We start from the raw sequence: 13,851 nt of genomic DNA, 5'->3' as shown, positions 1-13,851 counted from the left end.
ACAATTATTTTTATTTCTCTTTGTACTCAGTGGATCTTGCAGTTCCCACCTCTTGTCCTGTATTATTTCAAGGAAATTGTTTCATTTTGCTTTTAAAATCCCTAAATATTCGTATAAATGGATGTATGCTTTTCCTCATTGCACAAAATAAGCCTGTCCAAGACAAACACCTACTGCTCCAATGCCAGTGTTAGAGCACAACTTCCAAGCCTGCTACATTTCTAAGTCCCACAGCTGTCAACTGTTATTTCAAAATCTAAGCCTAATATGATCTTGTTAGCCAAAATTTAACACTTACTTGCAGCAGCTCACTTAGCTCTCACTCACACGAACACATATGCACGCGCACAGGCATGCAGTGAAGAAACTGCCTGTATAAAGCACCGAATTCTACATTCTGCCCAAGGCAAGAGTTCATCAAGGTGAAAGTCACAGGATCACAGAATGGTTGAGGTTGGACGGGACCTCTAGAGATCATCTAGTCCAACCCCCCTGCTCCAGCAGGGACACCTAGAGCACATTCCTGCAACAAAAAACACCCCCCTGTTTTCTGTAGCTTGTCCTCTTTTTAGGCATCTGTGTTTCCATCCATCCTGAGACAGGAGGATCATTCCTCAAGCAAGCGATGTGGGATACAGGCTCCGAGTTAGCGATGGGTCAGGATTCCCAGAGGCCCCTGACAAATCCTTGCCTTGCATTTCCTTTTAACAGAGCAAGTAACAGTGTTTGAGGGCAAATGAATGGTCTTGCAGATGGACGCTGGTGGGGAAAACCATGCAAAAGAGATACCGGGGGGGCAGGAGAAACTGGACTGCAGCGAGAAGCATTTTATGTCCAGTCTTAACTAAACACTGCCTGCCACAGAGTTAAACTGGGGCATTCTCCTGCCTTTACGCAGCAGCTTTGGGAAGGCAGCAAAGCAAAGCTGCAGAGACAAAACCAGAAATAATCCCCAAACCTCTTTGTGCAGTGCTGCCTCTCTGAGCAGCCTGCCAAGAATGGGTTAAACTATGCTGCCCTTTGGAGAAAACGGACTTGTTGAGTAACTCAGCTGAGGAGTGACACCTAGATCCAGTGATTGAATCAGTGCATAACAGCTAATGGAACCTGTGATGAGAAAATTAGGCTGTTCTACTGAGTTGATTTGGGACCAAGGTCTGTAAAAGCACTGCACTCACAGTGCAACCCAACAGCTCCTACCACCCCAGCAGACAGCCAAGCAGGGTCCACATGGAGTAAATTCTGGAACTGGCTTCCCAGCACTCCCGCATGGCTGCAACACAATTGCACTTTTGCAAACACAATAAAAAAAATAATAAAAATTCTTCAACGAGTGGCTGGAGAGAAAAAACATCAGCTAATGAAAAAACCAGCAGCGAGGCCAAACTGAAATCATGCACACAGAGCACTTGCTCATGCATGCTAAGCAAAGCAAGCTGATCCAAACCCAAGTATTGGCAGCATCCAAAGTGACTCCAAAACACGAAGGCCTGATTCAGACAAACGGCACTGAGCAGCTGTGCAGCTGCTAGGCCCTATGCCTGAGCACAAGGGCACGTGCTGCCCAAACCACGCACGTAGGTGTGCCACCCCAGGGGCTGCTCTCACTGCCGCGTGGCCCCACAGTAACTCCATGTGCTATGTACTTCACCAATAACCAGCCGTCCACTTCAAACACCCTCCAGCAGGCCAGGAGCCTGTGAAGGAAGGTGAGACACTTTCCCCCTCCACTCTAGGGGAGGGAGGTACAGGAAAAAGCTTTTCAGGTCTACTGCGATGCCACTATCTGATTTTGCCACCACAGCCCTCAGCTACTATCCTTCCCCAGCAGTTAAACTCTTCCTCCTAGTGCTAGTGCATTGTTTATGTTATTAGCAGTGAGCAACGACAACATCACCTCTTTCACTTCATAGACCCAACGTCCGACACAGGTAACTTCCAAGTCACAGTTCCAAGACTGACACGCAAAACTCCAGACGCTCAAAGAGGCCTCTGGAAAAAGCTAGACTAGACTTCAATTTCACATAAATGAATCCAACTTACTATTGTGCATAGTAAAAGAGAGCAAGCCAACAACGTTCCCGCCCTTCCCTCCGCCCCGCTCTGCCTGGGGAACGCATGCAACGTTGCTTTTCTTAAGTCTTGGTGGCCAGAAGAAATTCCCCCCCAGCAGAGGAGCAACCAATACCAGCAAAAGCGCTTGTGCTGCTGCGTCTCACAGACACCTTCTGAACAAAACAAGCTTTCCTGACAAAAGCACAACTCGGCCAGTGGAGCTGCAGCCGCGCGACAGCTGGGTAACCCCACCTGAGGCCTGCCACGGCCTCGTTCACTAAGGCAATGAGATTTTTGCTCCAAAGTGCTAAGTCGGTTTTGAACAGGATACTTAGGTTCTTTAATTCTAAGCAGCCCACCCCGCACCTGCTGTTTGATACCTCACATTGGCAATGGTGACAGAGAAAAGCCACTTCGGGGAAAAAAAAAAAGGTGAAATTTTCTTCCCAAGGGAGACACGAGCGAGAAGCAGTGGCTCCCCGATGGACTGGTGGTTGTTCTTTCGCCTTCCCCTGAGCACAGGTTCCCTTGGTCTCCAAGCCCTGGCTACGTTCCCTGAGGCACAGAAAGAAGACCACCAGCCATGCACGTGCAGTGTGAGCAGCAGCTCGTGGCTTTACCCCACACGCATTCCCTGGGGACAGCCGGCATTACCTCCTGGGGCGAGGGACCGCAGGAGGAAGCCAAGGAGCTGCATGCCAAGGAGGTAGGCAAAGCATATATTAAGCTAGGATAGATCAAACTGACATGGATTAGGAGGCATGTGTTAAAGCGCATAGCTCAGAGGAACTATGGGAATAAGATTATGTACAGCAATGGCTGTGGCCACAGGATTGTGAATGCGCTTGAGCAGGAGCAAAGGTGCCACAGACAAGGCAAGAGGAGAAAGGACTCTATGGGCAATCTGAAATACTGTGTAGCGGAGAAATACACCTTGAAACTCCTGAACATCTCTATGTAAGACATTGCAAAGTACGGTCACTTGGGTCTTCTGACCTTGTGTAGCAACCTTCTGCCTCACCCACACCCCTATTTCAAATGTATAGCATCTTAGGAGCAAGCCTCATTCCGTTGCTCTGAATCATATTTGATTACTAGGCTTCGCATGCATTTGCACTCAAAGCCTCTTTGAGAGGGTTTTTTGGAGGGTATTAGATTTTCTGTTGAAGAAAAATTTAAGATGCATTACAGTATGACAGTCTAATTACAGACTGCAATTTCAATTTCATTTACTTCTGTAGCATCTTGTGATGTTTAACATTTCCAGGAGAAACAATTACAGGACAGTAGTAAGAAACACAATTTAGCATCTGCAGTCATGCACACGCAGAAGTCAATCCCTCCTACTCCACATTTCATTCTTGATCTGGCAGTGCTTACTTTATTAACACCCGAGAAGAGTGTCTTTATGTATCTTACATAGATGCTTTACATTACTAATCTAGTAACCTGATTTGCTATCTTAGCCAAAAGTTGGGCTTAAAATAAACAAATACATTTATCACGTTTACAACAGCAGTGTCTGTATACAGACAGAGGATGGGGCTCCAGGTTTCTAGATAATCTGTGGGTACAATGGTGCAAACAAGCCCCCGGACAAAAGATGTGCACTCTAGGGAAAGGTCCAAAGAAGGAGTAAAGAATAAAACACACGAGCAGAGTCAACAGTGACGTAGTGGCACACATACTGGTTGCTCTCCATTGAACATAGTTCCCCCAAGGAGAAGAAATAAGTCTTGCCTGGCATTCAGAAATGTTCATAGGAGGAGGAGGAAATGTTCATAGGAGAAGGAAGGATAGAGATGATCTCATCTGCCTCTGCCATCCTCCATGCTGGCTGCAGTATTGACTACGATGGACTTAACATCTGTCACGGTCCAGAAGCGAGAATAACGTTTGCAGCCATTCTGCTCCAAGAAGGCCACCTCTGCGCACCCGCTGCGCGCCGTGCTGCGTGGGCCAACGCGCTGGCACCTTCCCTCGCTCCTTCAACCTAACACAAAGCCCAACACAATTCCGTGATGACACTTGAGAGCAAATCCTGCGACGTTAGATGTTCAGCCCTTGCCAGAACTATTGCTAAGGAGCAAGGAGCATGTTAGCAAACCCACCCACGCTACAGAGCTCCTCTTGGGCATGAGAAACAGGCCTATAGTGAGCAACTGGAAGACTGTACCTAAGACATAGCCCACCTGAAGGCAATTTTTTCCCCTCCTTGCCTGGCTTCCTAAGGAAACAAAGACGAGGAATTGAACTGCATTGGCTGAGCGTTGCACAAATAACTCGCAAGGCCATTTGTCAACGTCTGCCTGATTTGACAGCTGTGTCCCTTTTCACAGTCATTAGTTTCTGAAAGGCTTTCAGAAGATCTGCACTCAGGTAGCGAATGGAGCCCTTTGCAATGCCTTCCCTGGGAGATAAGGCTGCAGTGTGATCCCAAGCTCTATTAAACTCCGGAATTGGCACGGGAAAGCACCACTCTGAATGGTGCCACAATGGGAAAAGCTCCAATTGGTGCCCGTAAAAATCAGACGTGGTAATATCATCGTGTCTCTCTCTCAGATATCATGTCTCAATAGTTCTGCCTCTTCTGGAAATGCCATTTTTTGAAGAGCATAATCTTATATCAAATGACTCTCCTCTCTTTTAAAGCAGTTCTGCTTAAAAATACATCCTTAGAGAGGCCTCATAAAGCCAGAGATAAGATGTCAGTGAGCGACAGAGTAGCTCCTGGAGGAGTTAAATAACAAAGGAGAAGCAGAGCTAGCAAAGCTGCTAGAGAAAATTATATTCAGGGGTAAACCCCCCTTGCACTAATTGCACAGGAGTAAAATGGATACTGCCGTATGATCGGATCTTTGGTCATCACAGCTCACCCGTCTGTTCTACGTGTGCAGGCAGGCCGCCTGTTTTACAGATTGTCAGACCATTTTCTGCGCGTGACGGCCAAACCACAGATGTGCGACCGCCTGCCCTGCAGCCGGGCACGTGGCAGCCCTGCCCGACACTCAGTTCTGCAGGAGCAGCTGCAGGACTTGTGCAAAAGAAATGACAAAGCAATGGGGCTGCTTCCAATAACAGCCCACCACCCTGCTATGGGCTCCCCAGTCCAGCGCGAGGTTCCTGGGGTTCTCCTTGCAACTGCCTTCCTCACTCTTGAGGGCCTGCCCAGTTAAATGAGGGCAAGTCATATATTCACCATTACTGTTCTAGCATCCCCGCTGCAATAACCTATTTTGCACCACAGGAGGGTAGATAAACCCAGGGGGGCTGAGCTGCAGCAAACAAAATAAAATCTTCTCAGTCATGTTAGAAATCTACTGCTCCCCACCGCCGCGCCCCAACTTAAATGTTCAGCCGAGTATAGCTTTGAAATTAGTACTGTCTTCAACCACCAGCAAGCTCTGGAGTTTCTAGCCGCCAATAACAGCATTCACTTGACTGCTGTAGGGTGGAGGATACAGATGAAGGACAACTCAACAAAATCAGTTGCTTCTCTCCTCAGATTTCCCAGCTTAGGGAATAAGCAGGTGCTCGGCCCATGTCTCTCCTCCGAAGCTAACAAGGTCAGATAGTTTCTAAATGAGGTATAAGGAAGCAAAGAGACACCTCTCTACCCCCACCCTCTGGCCAAACACTTCTCTCAGACCACCCAACAGCCCACAGTGCGTTTTCATGCCCCGCTGCTCCTTTCCCTGGCTCCTCAGAGTGCAGTGGCCCTGCATGCTGGAACTTGCACAGATTTCACACCCACAGGTGCAGTTCTTAATAAAACAGTGCAAGGAAGGAAAGTTATCCCCAGGAGGTCTCCTTACTTCCCTTGTCCTTTCCAATTATGCCCAAGTAATAAGGAGTGCTGCTGCAGTATCCCTACAGCACCCAGTCAGCAACGTTGGTGCTTCCCAACCCGGGTCTGCAGTTGCCATGCTAAGGCAAGAAGCCCGCAGCTGGCCCCTGGACCCAGATTAAACAGTAAATAAACATCCAACATCTCCATCACATTCTCAGTGAAATATTTCATGGGGAGGACACAGGGAAGCCCACAAGGGAGTTTGCTCAGGGGCCCGGTGGTCACTGCTCGGCCTGGCTCACCATACCCACCACTAGCCATGAAGGAGCCACCCAGCAGCCCGCACCTTACTGGAGGCGTCAGAGCCCTGGCCAGCCACCTTCAGTGGCAACACCAGCCAGGCATCACCTGCTCTTAGCTTCGCAAGCTGAAATTTGGATTCACCTGCACTTTCCTAAAGCAAGGCAGAGGTGCTTGCTTTACTTCTGACCAGATGCTGGTGCAAAAAATTCAACAGCTCTGCCTCGTGCTTCCCTGGCTCTGCTTCTCCAGGCAGTCCTGACCTGCACTTCGTGTTTCTGAAGCCAAGATACACCAGAGCACTTCTTTGCCTCCTCTTTTTTGCTGCTGTCTCCTCTCTCCATGCTAGTCTTCTACAGCCCAGCTTCACAAACTGTGTACTTTACTGCTTTTTAATCTCAGCTAGAGTATTATCTCAAGTGTCTACCACGCATATTCAATTCCTGGATGGGCAAACTTCTACTAATCTAGCAAGCCTTCCCTAGCACAGTTCCCTAAGGAATGCAAGAGCTGCTGGAAACAAAGGTACCGCTCCAAGTGTTTCCTTTTTCAAGTCTCGGTGGCTTGGGAGTAGCAAGTCAAAAAAAAAGAAGGAATGCTGGCAAAAGCTAAGGGAGATTAAGGAGATGACATTTTCCTTTCCACAGCACTCATGTAGCCCTGAGGACATATCCTACCTTTTTTAAACAAAAAGGAGAAAGCAAGCAGAATCTTGGATTACAAGCGCAGAAAGCAAATACCTCATTTTACTGACTGTCATAAAGGAGTTCAGGATATTTTGAGGACAGAACATGGAACACTCCCCCAGATATTTCACAGTAAAATAAGTCTATTTCATTATGAAAAAAAATATTCTGCTTTGTGATCAGTCAAGATCTTTAGTTTCAGCAATTCAGCAAAAGAAAATTGAAGTCTGTATAAAGGATGAAGCCAGGCAAATATTATGCATCAGGTGCCAAAAGCTGTTTAGGTAGCTCACAAGCCAGCACAGGGAGACAGGGATTGCCACCCGCTGCTGGCCGCGTGCCAGAAAATGACACCCGCGTGACAATTCCCATGGGAGCTGCCGTGCTGCCTTCCAGCAACCCTGTGTCCGTGTTCTCATGTCTCAATGCCCTGGGGTGGCTGCAAATGCCCCATGAACGGCTTGGGCAGGACTCTTCACAGCGGAAAGAGCGATGTGAGCAGGACTCTTCAGGGAGGGAGGAGCTACCTGAGGCAGTAAGACTACCAGGTTGGCGCCCTACAGTAACTGCTCCTGGTTTGCTGTGCCCACAGACAGACTTGGCACCACCACCAACAGGGCACCTGAGGCCCAAGGCACCCTCAAAAGGGCTCTGTGCTCTCCAGCTGAGAGACCAGGGAGGAAAAATTTGCTCTATTTTCACAGGTTATATGACATCTTGTAAAAATTTTACAGCGTGAGTGCAGCACCTAATGCAATAAAGCTTGCCAGGAACATTTAAAATCAAGGTCTCTGGGATTTTGTTTCCTATAAATTCACCAGGTTTGCAGCGAAGAATCGCCTTTGCAGGAGCGCAGCAGCAATCTCACTGCAGCCGCACGGAGCCGGGGACTGCCATGACTTTGGCACCCATCTGCAGGGCAGCTCAAAGTGCTGGGGACGGGGCTGTAGAGAGGCACTAAGGTGACCGGAGCTCATAAACACGGACCGGAACAGGAGAATGCAAACAGAATATAGAGCAGAAGGAACCTACAACAGGTGTTTAATGCTTTCAGTGCATTGACCGCTCTTTATATGCGTGAAAAAACTCAGCAGCTTTTATTTGTAGGTCGAAGCATGGAAAGACGCTGTTTCTACTTTCCAGTGCCTGTCACTAACCAGCTACCTATAAAGGCTGGCAGGGAAAACAGGGTAAGATGGCAAAACTTGGCCCAGTAGGTATTTGAAGAGAAATCCTGCTTCTGCGCAGACACACACCTACTTTCATTTCCTAGTAAGTAGAAGATGACAGATAACTGACGACTTTAAAGACAAAACAGCAGCAGCAACCTATAATCACAACAAGATTTCTGATCGGTAGAAGGGGATTTCTTTTTCCTGCTTTTCCTGAAGATGGGTCAGCTTAAGCCACTACTTTTTAAAATGTTTTCTTTTCAGCAGCCCTCCCCAGTGGCAGGAGCTGAGGAATGGCACACATTATAACTCCATGCTGTGCAAATCTCATTTGGGCCTGAGCATCACCAGTCACTCCTGCTGTGCAGGTAGCACACCAAGGGGGAACGCAAGGGAAGTCGTGCTGCGGAATCTGCCGCCACCCGCTCCCCTGCTCACAGGCTTCAATTCACTTATAACCCTCCCAGCTGGCACACGGTTATTCGCTCTTTATGGACCCCTCCTTTTCCTCTCCCTCCAAGCACTGGAGAACAGCTTTGATGATTTTAGGGAAAGGACGAAAGAGTAAGGCTTTCCTAGGGAAACACGCATCAGGGCACGCACGTTGTGTGCAATCTGTCCTTGATAAATACACACGTTACTGGCAGCAGTGCACTTTTCTTGGAAAATGCACACGTCTAAGCACCAGATGAATCCTGTGAGGGATGAGAAGGCAGCGACTACCCTTTCTGGCAGTACCACGCACAGCGCTGAAGAGAGCTCCTCACACCAGCAGCCGACTGCCTTTCCCCAGCACACGCTTCAGCCAGCTGATGGTGCTGCCATCTCCCCCAGGGATGGCCAGGAGAGGTGCATGGCTTAGCAGGGCAGTAAGGCTCATGGCTCCGTATCGTTCCAAAAGCTTTAGCAGAAGCTGGGGTGAGAGAATATTTAGAAATTCAGAAGGAACTTGGGTCAGAGTTGGAAGACAAACTGCAGTCTTACTAAGACTCTCTTCCAGCTTATCCAGAGCTTAAAGAGGGCTCCCTCCTCATGTCTCGTAGCTCTGGTTAGGACCACACCAACTCAGTGGACTCCGCATCCCACTCCTCCGCACGGCTCAGGTCAGCTGAGTTGCCTGTGCTCTGTGTTCCCTAATGCACCAGCCCTGCAGCTCCTGGTTTTGGCAGTGCAGCAGCACACACTGAAGAACAGCTCTTCAGACTTCCCTTGACATCCTGCCGCACAGCTCAGAAAACTCGTATGGAGAAGGGGCAATGAGAAAAAGCTGAAAGCTAACTGCAGTCCCACCCCCATTCCGAAGCGCCAAGCAGACATGGTGGCACTTCCCAAAACTCCTGTTCCCCAGTGCATTAACCAGCCACCCTGGAAGAACAAAGCATCTAAAGGCACTTTCTAAAGCCCCGACCGCAGACCCTCCTACATAATGGTCCAGACAGGTCACTTTGAACGTGACTTCACCTCCTTTCCTACTCCACTGACTATGCCACTCTATTTTCCATGCGACGAACAGCACGTGTAACCCAGGCTCCTCACGGGGCTCCTTCCAACTCCTTCCACAACCTGTGCGCTCACTCATGGCAGCGAAACACCCAACTGCCCTGCTTTGGCCAGCTGCCGCCTCCGCTGCAAGGCCGCACCCCCGTGTCCTGGTATCCCACCGGCACAACTCGCGGCTCACCAAGCTCTTGCCAAAATGACAGCCCCACAAGTGGCAAGGCGGGCTCTGCTCTGGGACCCAGGACCGACCGGGACCGAGAGAGATTGCCTGACAGTGGCTCTAACGTGGCAACGTGCTGAGCGTGGCATCCCCGAACCAGCAGTGCCCTCCATAACCAACCTGTCTTGCCCCGTGCCACAGTTTTGAAGCACTTCTGCAACGCTGGCAAGAGCAGGATGAAGGCAGCAACCCCCACAGGTCGCCCACACAGACTAACGGTGTAGCCTAATGCCCGCCTTGCTCGTCCTGCTCCCAAGGTCTAAGTTTACAAGCAGCAGCAAGTTCCCCTTCCACCGCGCAAGCAGGGACGAATGCGGCAGCGACGCGCTTTCCGGGCAGTACTCACCCAGAAGAGGAGGTTGAACACAAACATTAGGTACTTGATGCACTGCAGGCAGTTGTGAGCCATGCTGCACCTCTTCAGCTCTAGGAGAAAAATAAATGAGAGATCCAGGTAAAAGACAACGTACTTGTTCCCTTTGGGAGACGTGTACTTAGCCTTGGTGGCCTTGGGGCCTGGGTTGGTGTGAAAGCCAAAAAAAGAGTTGCTGGCGGTCCCAAACTGGCCGCCGTACATGCTGCTGTAGCGGCGAAAGGCGCCATGGGGAAAGCTGTAATCCTTGCTGTCCAGGGACGGGCTCCGGCGGTACGTGGACTCGTCCGTGCTGGACCTGCGCATGGTGCCTGCGGACGGCCCGGGCGCGGGCGCCGAGGGCGGCAGCTTCGCGGCTCAGTCGCCTCCTGCGTCTCCGCTCCACAGCCGCTACTGCCGCCCGCCCGGCGGGCTCCGCGCCGCCATCCCGCCGGGGAGTTCAGCGCCGCTCCAAACTTGCTCGGCGGTCGCGAGTCAGGCGGCGGCGGGCGCGGGCGCTGCCGCCCGAGCGGCCATGCCCGGGGCGGCCCCCGGCCCCCCGCTACCGGAGAGGGCGCGCGGCAGAGGGGGAGCCGGCAGCCCGGGCGGGCGGCGGCGGGGCGCGCTCCGGCTCGCCTCGCAAGCGCCGCGCCGCGCGCGGCTCCGCATGCCCGGCCCCGCGGGACCCGCTGCGCTGCGCTGCTCTGCGCTGCTCTGCGCTGCGCTCGGGCCGGCCCGCGCTGCTGGCTGGGCACGGCGAGCCGGGCAGCGCCCCCGGCGCCCCGCGCCGCCGCTCCGCGCCGCGCCGCCCCCTCGCACCGCCCCCGGGAGCCCCCAGCTCCGCCCGGCAGCGCCGCGGGGGGGACGGCAGGGAGGGAGGGTCTTGCCCGGGGCCCCTCCGCTGCGCTGCGGCCGCGGGTCCCTCCGCAGCCCGGGCGGCTGCCCCGGCAGCAGCGCCCGAACTGCCCCGCACCGCTGCCCCGGGCAGCGAAAACGCGCTCGGCCCGGGGCGCCCCGCAGGCGAACGGGGCCGCCCGCCTCGGCACCGCGGCTGCGTCCCAGGACTCGCTCCAGCCCCGGCAAAAGCAGGTTTCTCGCACGGAGCCCCGTGCCCGCCTCAGCACGCCCAGCGCAGACCTCGGCATCAGTTAGTTATAAAACGAGCAGGTAAAAGCAAAAAGCAAAAGGAGCCGGTTCTGCACAGAGCCTGAGCCCCTTGCCCCACAAAGCACCTGCTCATTTTGTTCATTTATAAACTACAAAACCAGAGACTAATTATCTCCTTTGTTTCCTCTGCAAACCAGGAACGTGCAAACACTCAGGACGTGAGGTCAACAGCCCCTGTGCCGCCTCTCCTAACAGCCTGGGAAGAGCTGTGATTCTTCCACCTCTCAATGTCCCTGTCTCCAAGATGAGAGGTGTCGGGGGCTGGGGGCAGCGCTCCCTCCTTCCGGGGCGCACAGGCGCTGGCTGCAGCCAGGACAGCCCCTCCTTGCCCAGGGAGCTCGGCTGCTCCCAAACAGGCTGCCCAAGTTTCTAACGGGCTCTCCTCTTTCCCTGCTGTACCAAGCAGCACCTCTGCCTCGTCTTCCACAAGCTGGTGATTGCAGTTCAGCTCTGTTTCCATCTGGTTTCTGCTTCTCAAAGGCACCTGCAGGTTCCTGCACCATGGCCAATGCCCATTAATTCCCATACAATGAAAGACATTGCTGTTTCCCTAGCAGGGGTCGATCTACGTCGATTTTGGTGGCATGCTAACATCTGCGTTGGCAACAGCTCTGGTCACGCTGCCTTGGAAGGAGGGCTGGGAGCAGGGCCTCAAGCCCACAGGCCCCTTTCCAGGGCCTCGAGCCCAAAGCCCACTGTGGCCGAGGCAAAACGGCACTGAAACAATGCCCGACAAAGTCCGGGCATTAGGTGGAGACCACAAAAGCATGGGATATCAAAGCCAGATTTGTAGCTATGTTATCCCTTATATCCTTGCTCAGAAAAACCTCTTTTGTTCACAAAGCTTCAATTCTCATTTCTGAGCTTCTCCAGCCCTGACACATCTGCCCGCAGGAGCTGGCAGGTACCGGGGCCCAGAGCATGCTCCCCACCTTCTTAAACCAAGCAGACCCGAGGTTTCCTTGCAGCTGCTGCTCACCAGGGTGTTTTTGCAAACCCAGCTGCTTCCTCCCCATTCCATCTCCATCTTGCATTACCACATATACTGCCTCAAGGCCTGAATTCTCTATCAGTCAAAACCAATGTTTTTTTCATTACCACTCTGGATCATACCTTATTTTGTCCATTTTGAACACTGCTCTCTTTCTGCTCCATAACTGCAGTCTCTTGAGGACAAATAAAACACTTCACTCCCCTCAGGTCACACAAAGGACAGCCAGCAACTTGCCTCCTCACCAGCTCCTCCCTTCCCCACTGCCCTGGCTCTGCTCTGCTAGCACTTCTTGCAACCGTGTTTGAAACGCTGCCTAACTCTTCTGCCTTCCCAGTGAAATAACCCATTTTGCATTAACCACAGTAAATAAGTGGTCAACAGAATAATAAAAAAAATCAGGTTAGAAACTTCTGCTAAACTTTCCCACGTCGTTGCAGAGGGTGTTAGCTACCCTGGTTCTGTGAGGAGGGGGTGTGCAGAAGCACACACACACACACACACGAGGGGGAACTGCCACTCCTTCCTAAATGTTTCAGTGAAAAAAAAGAGCTAAGGTCAAATATTACCAGATGAGTGCAAACTTTTGGGGCATTATTCACATTGCTCCAGGCCCCAGCACCCTACAAACCACGAGATGTTTATTACAGCACCCCAAATGGTTAACGCTTTCATTTCACCTGCGTGCAGAGACCACCAGACAAGAACATCAATCCAAACCGCCAAGCCCCGTCTGTGCTTCCTGCAGCCACCCGCCTAGGAACACTCTCCACTTTCTGCTCCATCTCTTCCCCCTGGTGCACACGTAATACCTTTTTGCTGCTACTGCCTGGTTATGTTTGGAGCAGCAACGCGAGGTTTGCAAGAAAAGGTACCTCTTGCAAAGTCTGAGCCCAGCAGAAACATGACCTCGTTTGACTCGCAGGTGAACCAAAGTTCAGGGCCAGGCCAGCTGCTTCTGCTAGGAGAAAAGCCCTGTGACGGTGGCTTTGATTTTCTCACTTGGGTATATTCATTTTGCATGAATATACGTGACCGTGACTAAAAGTGCAGAGCCGAAGGGAAGGGGAGACAGGATTTCTAAGCTGTCAGCATCTGCAAGGCGGGGGACCCCAATGCTGCCCCTGCTCTGCAGTCTGCTCAGGCAGCAACAGCCTTGTCTGAACGTGAGCGGGGCACTTGGCGTGCTCCCGTGCGCTGCCTCTGTATTTTAGAGCAAGACTTCACCCACAGGCCAAGCCATGGAGACATCTGGCCACCACACACCAGCTCCTTTCCTGTCTACCCACACTGAGCTCCTGGAGGGCCTGATGTTTGCTTGCTGCAGCTCTCCTGGTAGCCCTCTTGATACACATGAAGCTGAGGCATGCAAAGGTCTTAAGAAACAGGCCTAGGGCTTTCCAGAGGCAAGTCAGACTTGAACTCCCAGGCCCCAAACACAAAGCAAGACACACCAGAGCAACCCACTAAAGAATAAAGAGTGGGACAGTCAATCCTACTAAGGGGCAGTCAACACAGGCTCCAGAGCCTCCAGCATGAATATGGTGTAAGTTAAGAACCTCTCAAGAAGCTCTCATTTGATATAGATAGATAGATAGATAGATATGTATATATGTGA

At 51.7% G+C, this 13,851-nt stretch overlaps 1 protein-coding gene across 1 annotated transcript in view; it reads right to left on the bottom strand.

Moving 5' to 3' along the window:
- TSPAN4 (tetraspanin 4) overlaps positions 1 to 10,402 on the bottom strand; it is a 133,666-nt gene extending 123,264 nt beyond the window's left edge. Inside the window, exon 1 of the mRNA XM_088525828.1 lies at positions 10,070 to 10,402. Within this exon, the coding sequence (XP_088381954.1) occupies positions 10,070 to 10,402 (333 nt within the window). The remainder of the gene's footprint in view (positions 1 to 10,069) is intronic.
- Positions 10,403 to 13,851: the final 3,449 nt, after the last annotated feature.

This window comes from Tinamus guttatus, unplaced genomic scaffold (genome assembly GCF_059628265.1).
Source record: "Tinamus guttatus ecotype Peru unplaced genomic scaffold, ASM5962826v1 Tinamus_guttatus_pri_ptg000240l, whole genome shotgun sequence".
Taxonomy (NCBI): domain Eukaryota; kingdom Metazoa; phylum Chordata; class Aves; order Tinamiformes; family Tinamidae; genus Tinamus; species Tinamus guttatus.
This window is presented reverse-complemented; position numbering and strand designations above follow the sequence as displayed.